Raw genomic sequence first — 15,213 nt, 5'->3', positions numbered from 1 at the left:
GAGAGAGAGAGAGAGAGAGAGAGAGAGAGACGCATCTCCCCACCTTCCTGCTATTTTTCATAGAGGGCTACAGAATTTTTGGGTCAATGGGCTGAAGAGTGGCAAATGGAATTTAATTTGGATAAATGTGAGGTATTGCATTTTGGCAGAAGACTTACATAATTAAAAATAGAGCCTCAGACAGTGTTGTAGAACAGAGAGACCAAGGGTTCAGGTACATAATTCTTTGAAGTTAGCATCACATATAGATATGGTGGTTAATTAAGAAGGCATTTAGCATGCTTCTCTTCATTGCTCAGTCCTTTGAGTATAGGAGTTGGAACATTACGTTGAGGTTGTGCAGGGCATTGGTAAGACCTCTTCTGGCGCATCGTGTCCAGTTCTGGTCTCCGTGTTATAGGAAGGGTATTATTAAACTGGAGAGGGTTCAGAAGAGATTTACAAGGAGGTTGCCAGGAATGGAGGGTTTGAGTTATAAAAACAGGCTGGATAAGCTGGGATTTTTTCTCTAGAGCTTATGAGGTTGAGCGGTGACCTTAAAGGTTTATAAAATCATGAAGCGTATGGATAAGGCGAATGGCAGTTATCTTTTCCCTAGGGTAGGGGATTTCAAGACCAGGAGGCATATTTTTAAGGTGAGAGGAGAAAGACATGAGGGGCAATTTTTTTACATAGAGCATGGTTCGTGTGTGGAATGAACTTCCAGAGGAAATGATGGATGCGGACACAGATACTACATTTGAAGTGTTTTGGATTGTCTTATCATGTTAAGGCACTTTATATGTCATTGTTGTTGAACATCTTCTGTGAAAGAGGAGGTGCAGGGAAAGTTTGATGGCACTTGGGTGAAGTTAGAAACAAGCTTTACATATTTTCTATCAAGAATTGTTTCTATTTGTAAAAAAAAAATTTCCTTTCTGAAATAACTAATGTCTTCTTTCAGTTCTAGCATAGTTTCAGAAGTTCTCCGGTATCTCAGGCGACCATTTTCCACCATGAATCCAAGAAGTGAGCAGTTTTGATCCTTTAAAGCTTTAACTGGGTATTGTGAGATGGGATCAAAACCTTGTCTCCTCCTAATTTTACTTGGGAGTGTTTTGGGAGGGGAAGGTGCAGTGTTGGTAGCAGCAGAACGCAAGGAGCAGGAACCCATGAGGATCTTCCCTCCAACACCTTGATATGCAGGACTGCTACTCAGTGGAAAGCACAGTACGTTCCAGTATTAGCTACCAACAAACAAACTGCATTCATATAGCATCCACAACATTGTAAAATGTCCAAGGATCATCGTAGGAGCTTTAAAGAGACAAACTGTTACCTAGCTGAAGGATGAGATATTATGATATAAACTGTGTGACTGGTCAAAGAAGTAAGTTTTGAAAAAGAAGTAGTAGCTACAGAACAGAGAGTTTGAGGAAACCTGGCCCATGAAACACAAAAAGCTAGCATCCAAACACAGTGGGTAATAGGGAAGGCAAGTGGAATGTGGCTGTTATTTCAAAGGGAATGGAAAACAAAAGTAGGGAAACTTTGCTAAAATTATACAAGGCATTAGTCAGACCATAGCTGGAATGTTGTGAATGATTTTGGGCCCCTTTTATAAGGAAATAATTAGGACATTAGTAGCAGTCTAAAGAAGGCTCACTGGGCTGATACCAGGACCGAGAGACTGTCTTATGAAAAGTGGTTGAGGACATTGGGCCTGTACTCATTGAAATATAGAAGAATGGGTGACAACCTTTTTGAAACATACAAGATTCTTAGAGGACTTGACAAGGTAAATGCAAACAGGTTATTTCTCCCTGTGGCAGAACCTATAATCTCAGAGAACATAGGCCGAGACTAAGGCGTCACACATTTAAAACAGAGATGAGGAGGAATTTCTTCTCTGAGGGTTGTGAATTTGTGGAATTCTTTACTACTGATGGCCGATAAGGCTGGATCATTAAGTACATTCAAAGTGGAGATGGACAAATCTTTAATCGGTATCAAGGGATGTGGAGAAAAGGCAGGGAAGTGGAGTTGAGGAATCAGAGCAGCCATGATCTCATTGAATGGCCTACCTTTCTTATGCATCATCGTCTTATAAAAGGTAGAAAGACCTGCAGTGTTTAGGGTCTAATGATGGGGTGAAGGAAATAACAGATGCACTTTGATCAGAAACAGAGATCACTGTAGGTTCAAGGGCTAGATGAGCTAAGGTACAGAGATTAGAAGCAGGAAAAGGCATAGAACACAAGGGTGAACTAACTCCTTCAGAAGTATTAAGTTATGTCTTGGCCCCAATATTTCTAAACAACTTTTCTTTATCCATTCACAGCTTTCCTTCAAACAGATTATTGTCAAGTGAAATTCCTTTAAAATAGTGCTTAATCACTGGTAATTGTACTTTTCAAAACAAAAGAATCACCCACTATAAAAACCACTTCAGTGCTGGTTTCAGCCAGGAAGTACATGCTAACACTAAAAATAGAAACAGCAGGAGGCCATTCAGCCCCTTTATGCCTGCTCTGCTATTCAATGAGATCATGTCTTTCTACTTCAACCCCATTTTTCAATACTCTCCCTGTAGAACTTGATGCTAATAGTGGAACTGTGTAGATCTCAATCTTGCGTATATTCCATGACTGAGTCTCCACAGAAGAGAATTCCAGATTCACCATCCTCCGAGTGAAAAAGGTCTTCATTCTAGTCTTAAATCGGAACCAATTGCCAGAATAAACAAGAGGCAGTCAGTGGCTAGTGAGATACTGGGGAGATCAATGGTTGGACAGCAGTGAGATACTGGGGAGATCAATGGTTGGACAGCAGTGATTCACAATATGTATTAATGATTTAGATGAGTGATGTGATAGTGATATGGGAGGGTGAATTGAGAGGAGGATGCAGAGATGCTTTGGTGTGATTTGCACAAATTCAGTGGGTGGGCAAATACATGGCAGATGAATTCTGTGGAGAAACATAAGGTTATCCAAACTGGTAGCAAAAACAGGAAAGCAGATTATTATCCAAATTGTGATAGATTGGGAAAGGGGAAGGTGTAACCAGAGTTGGGTGCTGTTGTACACCAGTCCCTGAAAGCAAGCATGGAGGTGCAGCAGGCAGTGAAAGCAAATGGTCTATTTGTCTTCATAGTGAGAGAATTCAAGTATACGAGTTGGGTTGGCTTGATGCACTTGTACAGGTCCTTGGTGAAACCGCACCTGGAGTACTGTGTGCAGTTTTGGCCTCCTTATCTGAGGAAGGATGCTCTGTCTATGGAGGGAGTGCAATAATGGTTTACCAGACCGATTCCTGGGATGGCAGGACAGTTGTGTGAAGAGAAACTGGATCAGTTAGGACTTTATTCACTGGCGTTCAGGAAACATGGGAGGGGTAGGAGGTGTAATCCCATAGAAACCTATAAAATTCTAACAACAGATAAGGTAAGTGAAGGAAGGATGCTCCTGGTGACAGAGATCACAGTATAAGGTTATGGCCGTAGGCCACTTAGGAGAAATGTCTTCGCTCAGAGAGCAGTGAGCCTACAGAATTCTCTGCCACAAAGTAGTTAAGGCGAAAACACTGAATGTTTTTACAAGGAGTTAGAGATAGTTTTTAGGGCTGAAGAGATCAAAAGGTATGGGGTGAAAGTAGGAACAGGGGACAGAGTTGAATGATCAGATATCATCATATTGAATGGCATAACAGACTCAAAAAGGACAGAATGGTCTACTCTCGCTCCGGTTTTCTACCTTTTCAAAAAGCCTGCCCCTTATTCTGATGCAGTGGTCCTTGGCTCTAGACAGGAACATTGGCATAGGTCAGTGAAAGGATTCCAATAATTTCAACAGGTGAAATGCCTATTGCTCCGATTGTCTACCCCATCCTCAACATAACAGCACCTTGAGCAGCCAGACGAACAACTTCCATTCTTGACATATCGTGAGTGGAATGTTTTTCTTCACATTCAAATCCAAGACACATTTTAGGTACAGTCAGAGTACCAAGTGCTTTGAGATAGCATAAGGTCACGAAAGACAGTTATACTTCCTTGCATTCAGAATATTTGTTGCTTTCCTCTATTACCTGACCCACTGAAACATCCTTTTTTAAATATGGGAATAACCCAAATCAAAAACACAGACCCAGTTATCATGTGCTTGTACAGTTTCTGATTTTAATTTGGATTAATATTTTGCTATTATTGCATAGTAGCAGATTGATTGGTAGACTTTTTGTTCGAGATGGTATTAATGCCAGTCAGGGTCTCCTTGCTAAATCAATCGCTGTTCCCCTCTCATGCATTATTAATATTGGTTTCCCACTTGAATTACCATTCTTGCAAATTGTTCTGATGAGTGCAAGATTACTGTATATATAAAGGAAACTAAGGCAGGTAATTGGAGTTCTGATTGGTTCAACCATGATCTAATGAGCAAAGGGAGGTTGAGGGTTGGGATGACTTTCTCAGCAGAGTGGATATTCCAGCTGAATTACATAATCTCTTCACTCAACACACAGACACACCTAAATTCCTGGTCACCAATGATTGGATAATGAGCAGGAGTGAAAATTCCTTTCATCCTGAAAACTGTCACAACACATTTTGTTGTTAACCGAGGGTCAAAATTAGCACCTTCCTATTCAAATCAGCCCTATCATTACTGCATTATGGAAGCTAACCACAGTATTTGGACGAAAAAAAAAGATTTAAAATCACCAGGGATCACTAATCTCAAAGCCACAACGAAGTTCCTTTGAAGAGTAGTCACTATTGTAATGCAGGAAATACAGCAAGCTCTCACAAACAGCAATGTAATACTAACCAAAATCAGTTTTTTTTAAAAAAAAGATAAGGATTGAAGGGATGTTAGCCTGGACACTGGGGAGAACTCCCCTGCTCTTACTTGAATAGAGCCAGGGGATATTTATGTCCAACTGAGGGGGAAGATGGAGTTTCCATCTAAGGCTTCCACTGAAAAACAGCACCTCTGAAGAGGCAGCACTCCCTGCATAGTATACTGGAATGATCAGTGCTCAAATTCCAGACTGGGAATTGCATTCAAAATGTTTGGACACATTTAGTTTTAAATCCACTGCACAAAGTCATGACGACATGCCAAATGAACACTGCATTTTCCCAGCAGACCTCAAGGCAATGGGCTTGCAGGAGTCAACAAAAGTGGCACAGGTCAAGAACCTAGGGAAAGAAATGGACAGTAATAAATTTTAGAAGAAGGAATTGATTTCACTCCACAACCTCAGCAATATGGATTTTATTTTTGTGTTTCTCCATGAAAATGAAAGCAGCATATCACAACTGGAAAAAATCTTTTAAATGCATTTTTTCCCTTCGTTTTAAAATGCTGCCATTTCAAAGCAGCTGTTAGTGCAGGTTTCGATGGTGAAATTGCTCTGAAAGCTGTTGAGATTCGTCCTGCTGAGAAACAAATCCGTTCCAACACTGAATATTCAAAATGTTAAACATAGCAATTATTTACAGATTAGGTGCCCTGCCATAGAGGCAACACTTATGGACAGACAAGAAGTGAAATATTCTCCTGTTCCAATGTAGTTGAAGACTTGAAATTCCCCCATCCTCCCAAATGTGTGATCCATTCAGTCCTTTACGAATGCCACATCCTCAGTTAAAAAAAACTCACCCCAATCCCGCAACAAAAATAAACACTGATTCTCACCAGGGTGCAATCCCATTGACTTCCTTAAATTTCAAATCATGAACCCAGAGAGCATTGGACAATTTGCTCAAGATCCAACTCAGTCCAGCCATCATCTGTTGGCATGCACTGTTTTCAACTGGGCAGTGAGCAGCTGTGGGAAATCCTGCCTGTTTTTCTGCCTTGGCCCCTCAAATGCTTAAGAGAGTCCTGAGGCTGTGCTACACAAGCCCAGTTAGCACCTGACCAGAGATTGAAATCTTTTGCTTCTTGACACAGTGGGATCTTTCCTGTGGTGTTGCTCAGCAAGACGGAAGAGAAGAAAACACCAAGTCAATTCACGGCTGCAGCTTTTGTTACAGTAACACCAAGACCTGTCTACTCAATGAAATAGTAGTGTAACCATATGGAAAGGGATGTCCGATGTTAAATGTTGATCCAAATTGTGACTAAATGTTGTAACAGCTCCACAATCATATCTTGTGCCACTACCTTCTGGCTCATGAATAAATCATGATTACATTTTTATTAATTTGGATTCAAGAGCTAAAACTCAGTAGTGTGCAGGCCTTGAATATTGTTAAGAGACGTGCTGCTGAAAATTCTCAACTCGCAATCATTAGAATAAAAAGCAAAATGCCATACTTCAAATGATCTCAATTCATTATTTGTATTTTTAATATAGATTGTTGAGAGCATTTAAACTTTGGTATTTTTGCCTTTGCCCTGCTGAATGCAAGATAAAAAGCTTCAGCAACAAGTCCCTGTTTCAAGCAAGGTTCAGGAACTGTTGCTGGTGTTTTGGAAATAATGTCCTGCGATTCCACCCATTTTCCGTGAAAGCCTCATAGTAAATATCAAATCATTGGCTCAAATTAAAATGCTGTGATTCTCCATATCTAAAGCAAAATAATTTTTAAAAAAAATGGAATTTCAACAGTTATTGGTGGAGTAATGCTGTGTTCATGCAACTTTTCCAGAAGCTAGAGTGAACTAAACCACTTTGGGAGGTTTCAAGTCTTCTACAACACTTAGGAATAGGGAACATTCCCAAACAAACAATGAGAACATATACAACTCAAATGATATTCAGGAGTAATAAATTGATAACATTTACAATGTCTTTAGCAATCAGCTAACTATTAACCATTGCAACATTTACGCTTGTTCCCAGACACTTGCCTTTCAGTTTTATGATCTAACCCTTTAATTGGGAACACAGCCAGGGTTCGGTTCATTCCAGGCCTGTATTCCCTTTTCCCATTAACATGGGACAGGTGTCAGTTCAGCGATTTTTAAACAATGACATAACTGTACTGTTGATGCAACAAACTGACTGCATAGACCATGCTTAATGCTCACTGTGACCATAAAGCACGCTGTCATTTTAAGCCATAAGCAAGAGCTAAATGAGGTTTCAAGTTTTTCTAAATCTCAAAACCCGGTAAGTGGAAAGAAAATAGTCAAACACACAGGGCTTCCTGTTGCTGCAGTAAGAGGTGGGGAGACAAGGGGGAAATGTGTCTCTCGAAAGCAGTGAGTGCTCTACAGTTTTAAACAAATTCCAGAAGGCCACAACTGTTTTCACATAAAATTGTCAATCCAAATCTAGTAACAGAAACATCTTCAAAGTGGAGCTAAACTGATCCTGAAGTGGAGTTTAAAAATCAATGGCTTCAGTACTACCAAAACTGTAATGCCTTGTGATCACATCAATGGTCAATTTTGGTTGGAATCTTTTCAGTATATATTTTCTAAAGTCAAAGAAACCCTCTTGCACCTAAAACTAAAAATATTTACACTATTTCCTAAAGATAGCAACAGGTAGACTTCTTAATCTTCCTAATGAGTATTTTTCTAAGATTTCTGGTATAAGACAGTGCCTTATATGGGTGTTGTCAGCAACAGGCCTAGACTTCATGTGAACTCTCATCCTCCTTCCCCATTATGAATAAGCACCAAATTCAACTTAGGACTTGCCCCAGCAGAATATCACGAACTAATGTGCTCAAACCATGGCCGGTGTGCCACCCTTCTCGATAAATCATTACAAATCTCTTTTCTTGATGATTACTCACGACAGCGAAGGCATTAGGAAGTGAAATACCATCTTTTATTCCGTGTTCTGTGCGGGTCACTTTGTATATCTAATCCACCCATTGGTTCAGTGGACTTGCCATAATTTTGAATGCACGCAGTTACAAAACGTCCAACACTCCCAGGCCAGCAACAGATTTTTCTGCCCTTTTTGTATTTACCTCTTTCCCTCAGAGAGGAAAACTGAAGTCAACTCCAAATGGACTGTCTTCACTTGTGGAGAAGGGCAAAGGTAGAGGCCACCAGTATAACTGCCTAAAATCAAATTGGGAATTTAGAAAAATCTTTACCTGGAATGTGTTGGCAGTGTGCAACTCATTATCACATGGATTAATTGAGGTAATTAGTTTAGATGTAGTTTTGGAGGGGAGGCTGGATAAGCAAAGCAGGGAGAAGGTGCCAGATTTATAATCCTTTGGAAAATGGTGTTCTAGTGACACAGTGCAAACAACAGAAATAAAGACAACTTTATGAGTCTAATGACATTTTAGAAGGTTACATGCAGAAAACAAGCAGTAGGAGCATGAAAGACCAGCAATAATGGCAGACAACTGAGTTAACATGGCAATAAAAGATTTTTAATAACTGTAAAGTCTAGCCTATACAATTTCCTTTTTTTAAAAAGCCACTTGCAAATTTCTAGCGTGATTTATACATCTGAGTGACTTTTTTTCCCCTCAGAGGTATTAACCTACTAGTGTAAATGGGATATAGTTCAATGGGGGTCATCACAGTGTGGGAGAAGGACCAACTCATGTTTGAGCTGCAAATGCACGAGATGCTGACCATCTCAGACAAGAGAAAACATAACCACAAATACTATTGTAGATCTCCCCACTATCAGCATACTGGATATCATCATTGACTGGAAATTCAACTAGGCCAGTAACAAAAAAAAAAGTCAGCATCTACTGCAGCAGGTCAGGAGCTAAATATTTTACAGCAAAAGTGACTTCCTAATTCCCCAAAGCTCCTCTCACCACCCAGCAGAATGTAAGTCAATAACACGGTTGAATGCTGTCAGTTTACCTAGACAGTTGTAACTATTAATAACACTCAAATGTTCAACATCACTGTGGACAAAGCAGGACAGGCACTTCATCCACTAGTCTATACCCACAACTGGTGTTCCTTAGCTGTGGTGAGCATGGTCAATGAGACGCAATGCAAGAACTTGCAGATCGCAGTGAATCCATTCTTCCATTATTAAGGGAGCTACTGCAGGATACTTGGAAAATTGTCATGTGATCAGGCAGACCTAACATGGTTTTGAGAAAAGAGTACCATGTTCAACTAATTTATTAAGAGTGTTTTGAGGAAATAACAGACAACGTGGGTAAAAGTTAACCTGTGCATGTGGCATACTTGGCTTTCTTAAAAAGGTACTTGATAATGTGCCATATCAAAGGCTGAGGTGCAAAGTAAGAGCTCATGGTGTCAGCAGTTAGTATAGATAAAGGATTGGATAGCTAACAAAACAGAACGCATAGAGATAAGGTAGTTTCTTTTGTGTAGAATGTCTGGCACCTTGACTACTTGCAATCTATGCTGATAACTTTTGAGGTGGGTGTGAAGTGTAAGAAGGTTAAAAACTTTACTGATGATACTGATGTAGCTGAGAAAGTTGCCAAGAGGACAGAGAGCTTGCAAAGGGATACAGACAAATTAAGTGAGTGAATAAATATTTGGCAGACTGAGTATAACGTGGGAACTTGTGAATGCGTTCACTTTGGCAGGAGGAACAGAAAAGCAGCATTTTATTTAATTGACGAGATTTGCAGTACCTGGAGGTACACAAAGATCTAGATGTCCTGGCATATGAATCACAAAATGTTTGTATGAAGGTACATCAAGTGACTAGGAAGGCAAATAGAGTTTTGGTGTTTGTTGGAAGGGGATGGAATCTAAAAAGGAAAAATGTTACTGCAGCTGCACAAGATTTGAGAACACATCTGAAGTACATAATTTTGGTCTCTCACTTAAAATAATATAATTGTGTTAAAAACAGTTCAGAAAAGGTTGATTCAGTTCTTTCCTGGGAATAAAGGGCTCATCTTATGAAGAAAGTTTGACCAGAGTAGGCATTTACCCATAGTTTAGAAGAATTGAGAGGTGATCTCACTGAAACACTTTAGGCCCAAAGGAGATTCTGAAAGGATGCTTCTACTTGAGGGAGAGACTAGAACAAGAGTACACAGTTTAAGAATAAGTAGGATCACAATCTAAGTCAGAGATACAAGACTTTCTTTTCTCTGAGAATTAATACTGTCTGTTGAATTCTGTTCCCTGGGAAACTGTGGAGGCTGATCATTGAATCTTTTATGCAGGGCTGTATTAGACAGATTTTTGATGGACAAGGGAGTCAGGGAATAAAGGGAGAGGGCAGTGAACAGGAAAGTGGAACTGACAGCACAACCAAGTCAGAGGTAAATTTTCTTGAACGGCAGAACAGGCTCCAAAGGATGAACGGCTGATAAATGCTCATCAGTCCTATGCAACACTACCCAAAATGACAGTCGCTAGGTCAAAATTCTGGAAGTCCCTAACCTAAGAGTACTGTGGGAGCAGCTTCATCAATTTGACTGCAATGGGTTTGAGAAGGCCATCCACCACTTCACCTCAACAGGACTAATTATGGGCTATAAATGCTGGCCTTGTCAATGATACCCAATTCTTGACAGTGATGAGATTCTCTGCCCATAACTCCTTTCGGTTTGAATGGATGAATTATGATGAAACGTACATATTTTAATCAATTTTATAATTCAAGATTACATGTGCCATTGGGAAAGCCTGAGTTTCGGAAGCTGTGTTTCCTTGAACTCTCTTGTTGACATTTGACCAAACCATGTGGGCAAATATGGTGGCTTTAATGCTACTCTGCCAGCTTTCCAAAATGAAAAAAGGAGTCAAAGAGGTTTAATTGCTTATAGACGGAAATGCGGAGCTGAGGCATGATCTTACTGTACAGTGAAGAAAGGGCCAAGTGGTCCACTCCTGTTTATTTGCTGTGTTGTATGAAAACCTTTTTAATTTCAAACTCAAGACCCTCGCACAGGAAAACACATGAGAAGGGGGCACTGACTTCAGTCAAAAACTGTTTCTCGCTCCACAGATGGTGCCAGATCTACAGAGTAGTTTCAGCAATTTCTGTTCTTTTTTTGACTAATTCTAAATTAATTTTTAATTGTATGAAAAATTCAAAAGGATGTTAGGCCATACTCTTCCAAACAACTTATCCCATAGATAGCCACTAACAATAAGTATGTTTTAAGACAGTATGCTGCAAAGTACATAAATGAAACAACTTGGTAGAAAAAGATGTTATTGAAGTCTGCAGGCTTCCTTAATATTTCAGTACAATCTTGTTGCTAGATATTAAAGAAAATTTAACTAATTAAGCTTTGTTCAAGAAGCCAAATAATCTGGTGGCCAAAACACGATGGGTGTAACGATTACTGTAATGGTGACATGCAAGTTGATATGGGTTGGATTGTATCTGCTATTCCGTCTGCTGCATATTTAACCAGAATGTAGGTAAATCAAACAGTATCACTGTCTTCCTCAAGTTGTCAGCAACAGTCTGAATAGTGTCAAATTAGTGGAGATTGTTTAAAAAATACTGCGGTGGGTTTCTAAGTTACTCATACAGAAAGCAACCACTTGCTCCGTGAACACAGCACCATAAAGTAATGCGCCTGCCCACCTCCAACAATAAAAAGCAAAATAAACCTCAGTTTACATATACAAAATCAATAATGAAGAGCATTTCTTTTGTAGGCATTGCATATTTTACAAGTACGTACAAATATCTTGAAAGCATTTTAGCATCTATGTGAGCAGCACACAGCTGAGCAAAGCCGCCAAACTTTCAGGGAAAGGGAAGGACTATGTTTGACATCACTGATACAGTCACAGGCTCACTGCTGGGATTGTTTAACTATCAGTTTGACATTGTACCCCAGGTGCTGTAAATAACCAACAATGCAATAAAGCCACGATGTGGAGGCACTGGTGTTGGACTGAGGTGGACAAGGTCAAAAATCACAATACCAGGTTATAGTTCTGAAGGAGGAGGGAGGCTCCAAAAGCTTGTTTTCAAATAAACTTGTTGGACTATAACCTGGTGTTCAGTGCAATAAAATGTAAGGGTGACATAAAATGGGAATCAGGGAGGCAACAATGAGCTGACAGCACGACAGTGATGACTCACAAACTTCTAGAGAGGAAGTCTCATCTAAACGCACATACTAAATTGACATCTTTCCTTCTAGAAAGCATGGTCTCCATGCCAGAATTTATTTGCACCATCACGATTTTGCAGATTTGTTTTCTCCACTGAGCTCTAACTTTTGCTCTTTTCTGTCAAATAATTTAGTTTGCTAATAAACTAAAAAAGGTAGGCCACTTACTGCAAGTCTACGGAGGAGGAAATACTATTGCGTTTCCTTCTCACTCGCTTGACCCAAGCCAATTGCATTCTATACAACAAAGCTAACCAGTCAATTTTCTAAACTGCACTGGGAAAGGGAAATGCAAAATCAACAGGCATTTATCTAAAAAGGTTTCCTGTTTCCATGTACTTCTAGCACTGGGTATTGTGGGTGACAATCCTAGGTGGCAGTATGAACTACTGTGAAGTGCTTTGAAAATGAGGTGATCAAAAATCAATGGAGAAGTGGGGAACAGTTCTCATGAAAATGAATTATTTTCCATAATTCCCACGCAAAAACAATGTTATTACCAGGATTGAACAATATATTGGTAGCATCAAAATATAAAGGATGAGCTTGTATCTTTACTAATCCTCCTTACTCAAATGTTCTTAAACTCATCACCTCAAACTCTTTGCTTGCTGCAATTGACAGACTTTGTATACATCAGCATTTTAAACTCAGACAACACAAAGGGGAAAGAAAGTCTGTTTTCTTTTCGTGGTTCAAAGGAAAATTTCAAAGAGTCTGCCATTTAACATGACTGAAATCCAAAAGACATCACTGCAGAGTTATGGGGAAGAGGACTGGGAGACAAGCAATTCAGTCAGGATGTGGGGGTCATGTCTAGGTCGATGACAGTGCTCCAATTACGTTTTTAAAACCACCGTAGGCTCTGATGGACAGGGCTTGAGACCACTCCCAAACTTTTCATGTGAAATCTCAAGCTGGACCTTCCTCCTTCTCCAAATAAAATTACACATGGGACAGAAAAGATAAGAACATTGGAGACTTCACTTCCACAATGAAGCGCACAGCTGAGTCTGAAAAATATGGACCAGTTTTGCTTTGATTTAAAAGGAATAAGGCCATCAAGTCCAAAATTCTACTTCGTTATTTGCCTTTACTTTTGTAAAACAAAGCCGAAGACACAAAATAAAAACAAGATTTGATATCTGATGAGTTTTGCAGAAGTTGCACAACAAAGAGACGATATTCTTTCTGTTAGCCTGAATATGGTAGGCACGATACACATGTACACACACAAACACACACACACACAGACACGGCCTTCTCTATGTGTGGTCCATGCTACTCACAGAAAAAGTGCTTCACAACAGATGGATGTCTTGCACGTTCTCTCAACTGGCAGTGTGGATTGTGCCAAAGTTCAAGGCAAATCAGAAAACGCTGTCACAAAATAGTTACCAAAAAATATCTTCAGAATTCCTTTCCCAAACGTTTTACTTTAAATTTTCTTTAAAATCGGCTTATTTTCCATAATTCAGTAAACGAACAGCATCAAATCTTAGGTAAGCTCACATTAAAACCAAACACAAATCCATTAAATAATTTAGCACCTTTTCAAAGCACATTTGAAGCAGGATTCTGCCGCCTAATTTAGTCAAGTTTTTTCAGACACCACCATCCATCTCCCACCTCCATCACCACCATATTAATAACATGCATCACTTTCAGTAGGAAGTCTCCTCGCACTCAGCTACTGAGAATGTGCTTTCTGCAAGCCCAAAGCAGCAGGAGTCACATTTACTCACTTTTGAGTCAAGAGGCTTCTTGTCCAAGAAGATCTCAGTGGAGAACAATTCACACAAAGATGTATGAGTGTGATGGGACCAGAGAACTCTACAGTGAAAGACTTGCCTTTGTCTCAGTCAGTGTTACAATCATACAACAAAAACAGAAAAATTCGGAGTTCTGAAGAAGGGTCACTGGACCCAAACGTTAACTGTTTCTCTCTCCACAGATGCTGCCAGCCCTGCTGAGTTTCTCCAAACAATTTCTGTTTTTGTTTCAGATTTCCGGCACCCGCAGTTCTTTGTTCTGTCATAATTATGCAAGTTGTATTGATCTGTAGGTGGTCTTGTGGTGTAGTGGGTAGCGTCCTTAACTCTGCACCAGAAGTTCCGGGTTCAAGTCCCACTCCAGGACTTGATGGCCACGGAAGGAGCGTTCCCATCACAGCTAAAACAGGTTGATTATCGCTCTGTCAATCCTTCCAAAATGCCTGGGGCAGACGATTAAGACTGACAAGTTTCCGTCAGTCAGCACTGGGCGGCAGATGCAGTGCAATAGCCTCCCCATGTTAAAAGACTCCATGTGCAAGTTCTTGCCACGAGCAAGCATCAACCTCATTCCAAGGGATGACCCCACACACACACACGCGCGTGCGCGAGCACACACAATCACATACACACAATGATCACTACAGGAGGCACGATAACACAATGCTTTTCCAACTGCCAGGAATATCAAAAAAGGGAGATGGGTTAAAATTTCACCTTTCGTAAGTCCTTGAAAATAAACACATGGAGGGCTAACATAAAGAACACAAGTCTCTTCAGTGATCTGTTCACAGTAAAAATCTCTTAGTGAAGGCAATGGCAAGCGTTGCATGCAGCTAGGAAGTTTTGACCAAGTCATACACATAAATGTGAAAATCGTCATCGAACTTGATGAAATAGACGGATGGTTTAGCCTGTACTTGGTGGATCACCAATCCCGTTCTCTTTGTGCTGTCCTCTGTGACGTACTCCACCTGTTTCCCCACAAGACTTTCAATCACTTCACCAGGCTCAGTTGGCAAAACTTGCTTGTTCTCTGTCACAAGAAAAGGTACGATTAAAGTCTCAACCAATGCAAGTTAGTTATATATTTTATAGAGGTGCCTAATGCAAATGGCAATTATTATAAACATGGTTAATTATTGATTCATTAGCATCTTTAGTTAGAGCTTTCCCAAATTAAATAAAGCATAACAAAAGCCCCATTTTCTCTTTGAGACACAGTCTGCCAAGTACACATCCAATTTTTGATGTTAAGTCTATTTTAAAAGTATTGTGAATTGTGGAAACACATGCTGTAAATGGGATACCCCACCGTCACTATGTATCAGTGATGGAGGAAGGGAATGCAGAAGGTGGTGGATGGGGTGTCAAACAAGTGGGTTGCTGTGACGTAGTTGATGTTGAGCTTGTGCAGCTGCACACATCTAGCCAAATAGC

General features: G+C 40.1%; 1 protein-coding gene across 1 annotated transcript in view; it reads right to left on the bottom strand.

The window, feature by feature from the left end:
• Window positions 1-5,243: 5,243 nt before the first annotated feature.
• LOC109918266 (spindlin-1-like) overlaps window positions 5,244-15,213 on the bottom strand; it is an 89,857-nt gene continuing 79,887 nt past the window's right edge. Inside the window, exon 5 of the mRNA XM_020518170.2 lies at window positions 5,244-14,809. Within this exon, the coding sequence (XP_020373759.2) occupies window positions 14,610-14,809 (200 nt within the window). The 3' untranslated portion in view covers window positions 5,244-14,609. The remainder of the gene's footprint in view (window positions 14,810-15,213) is intronic.

Source organism: Rhincodon typus, chromosome 29, assembly GCF_021869965.1.
Source record: "Rhincodon typus isolate 14 chromosome 29, sRhiTyp1.1, whole genome shotgun sequence".
Classification (NCBI taxonomy): Eukaryota; Metazoa; Chordata; class Chondrichthyes; order Orectolobiformes; family Rhincodontidae; genus Rhincodon; species Rhincodon typus.
The sequence above is the reverse complement of the archived record's forward strand: the minus strand, read 5'-3'. Positions and strand labels throughout refer to the sequence as shown.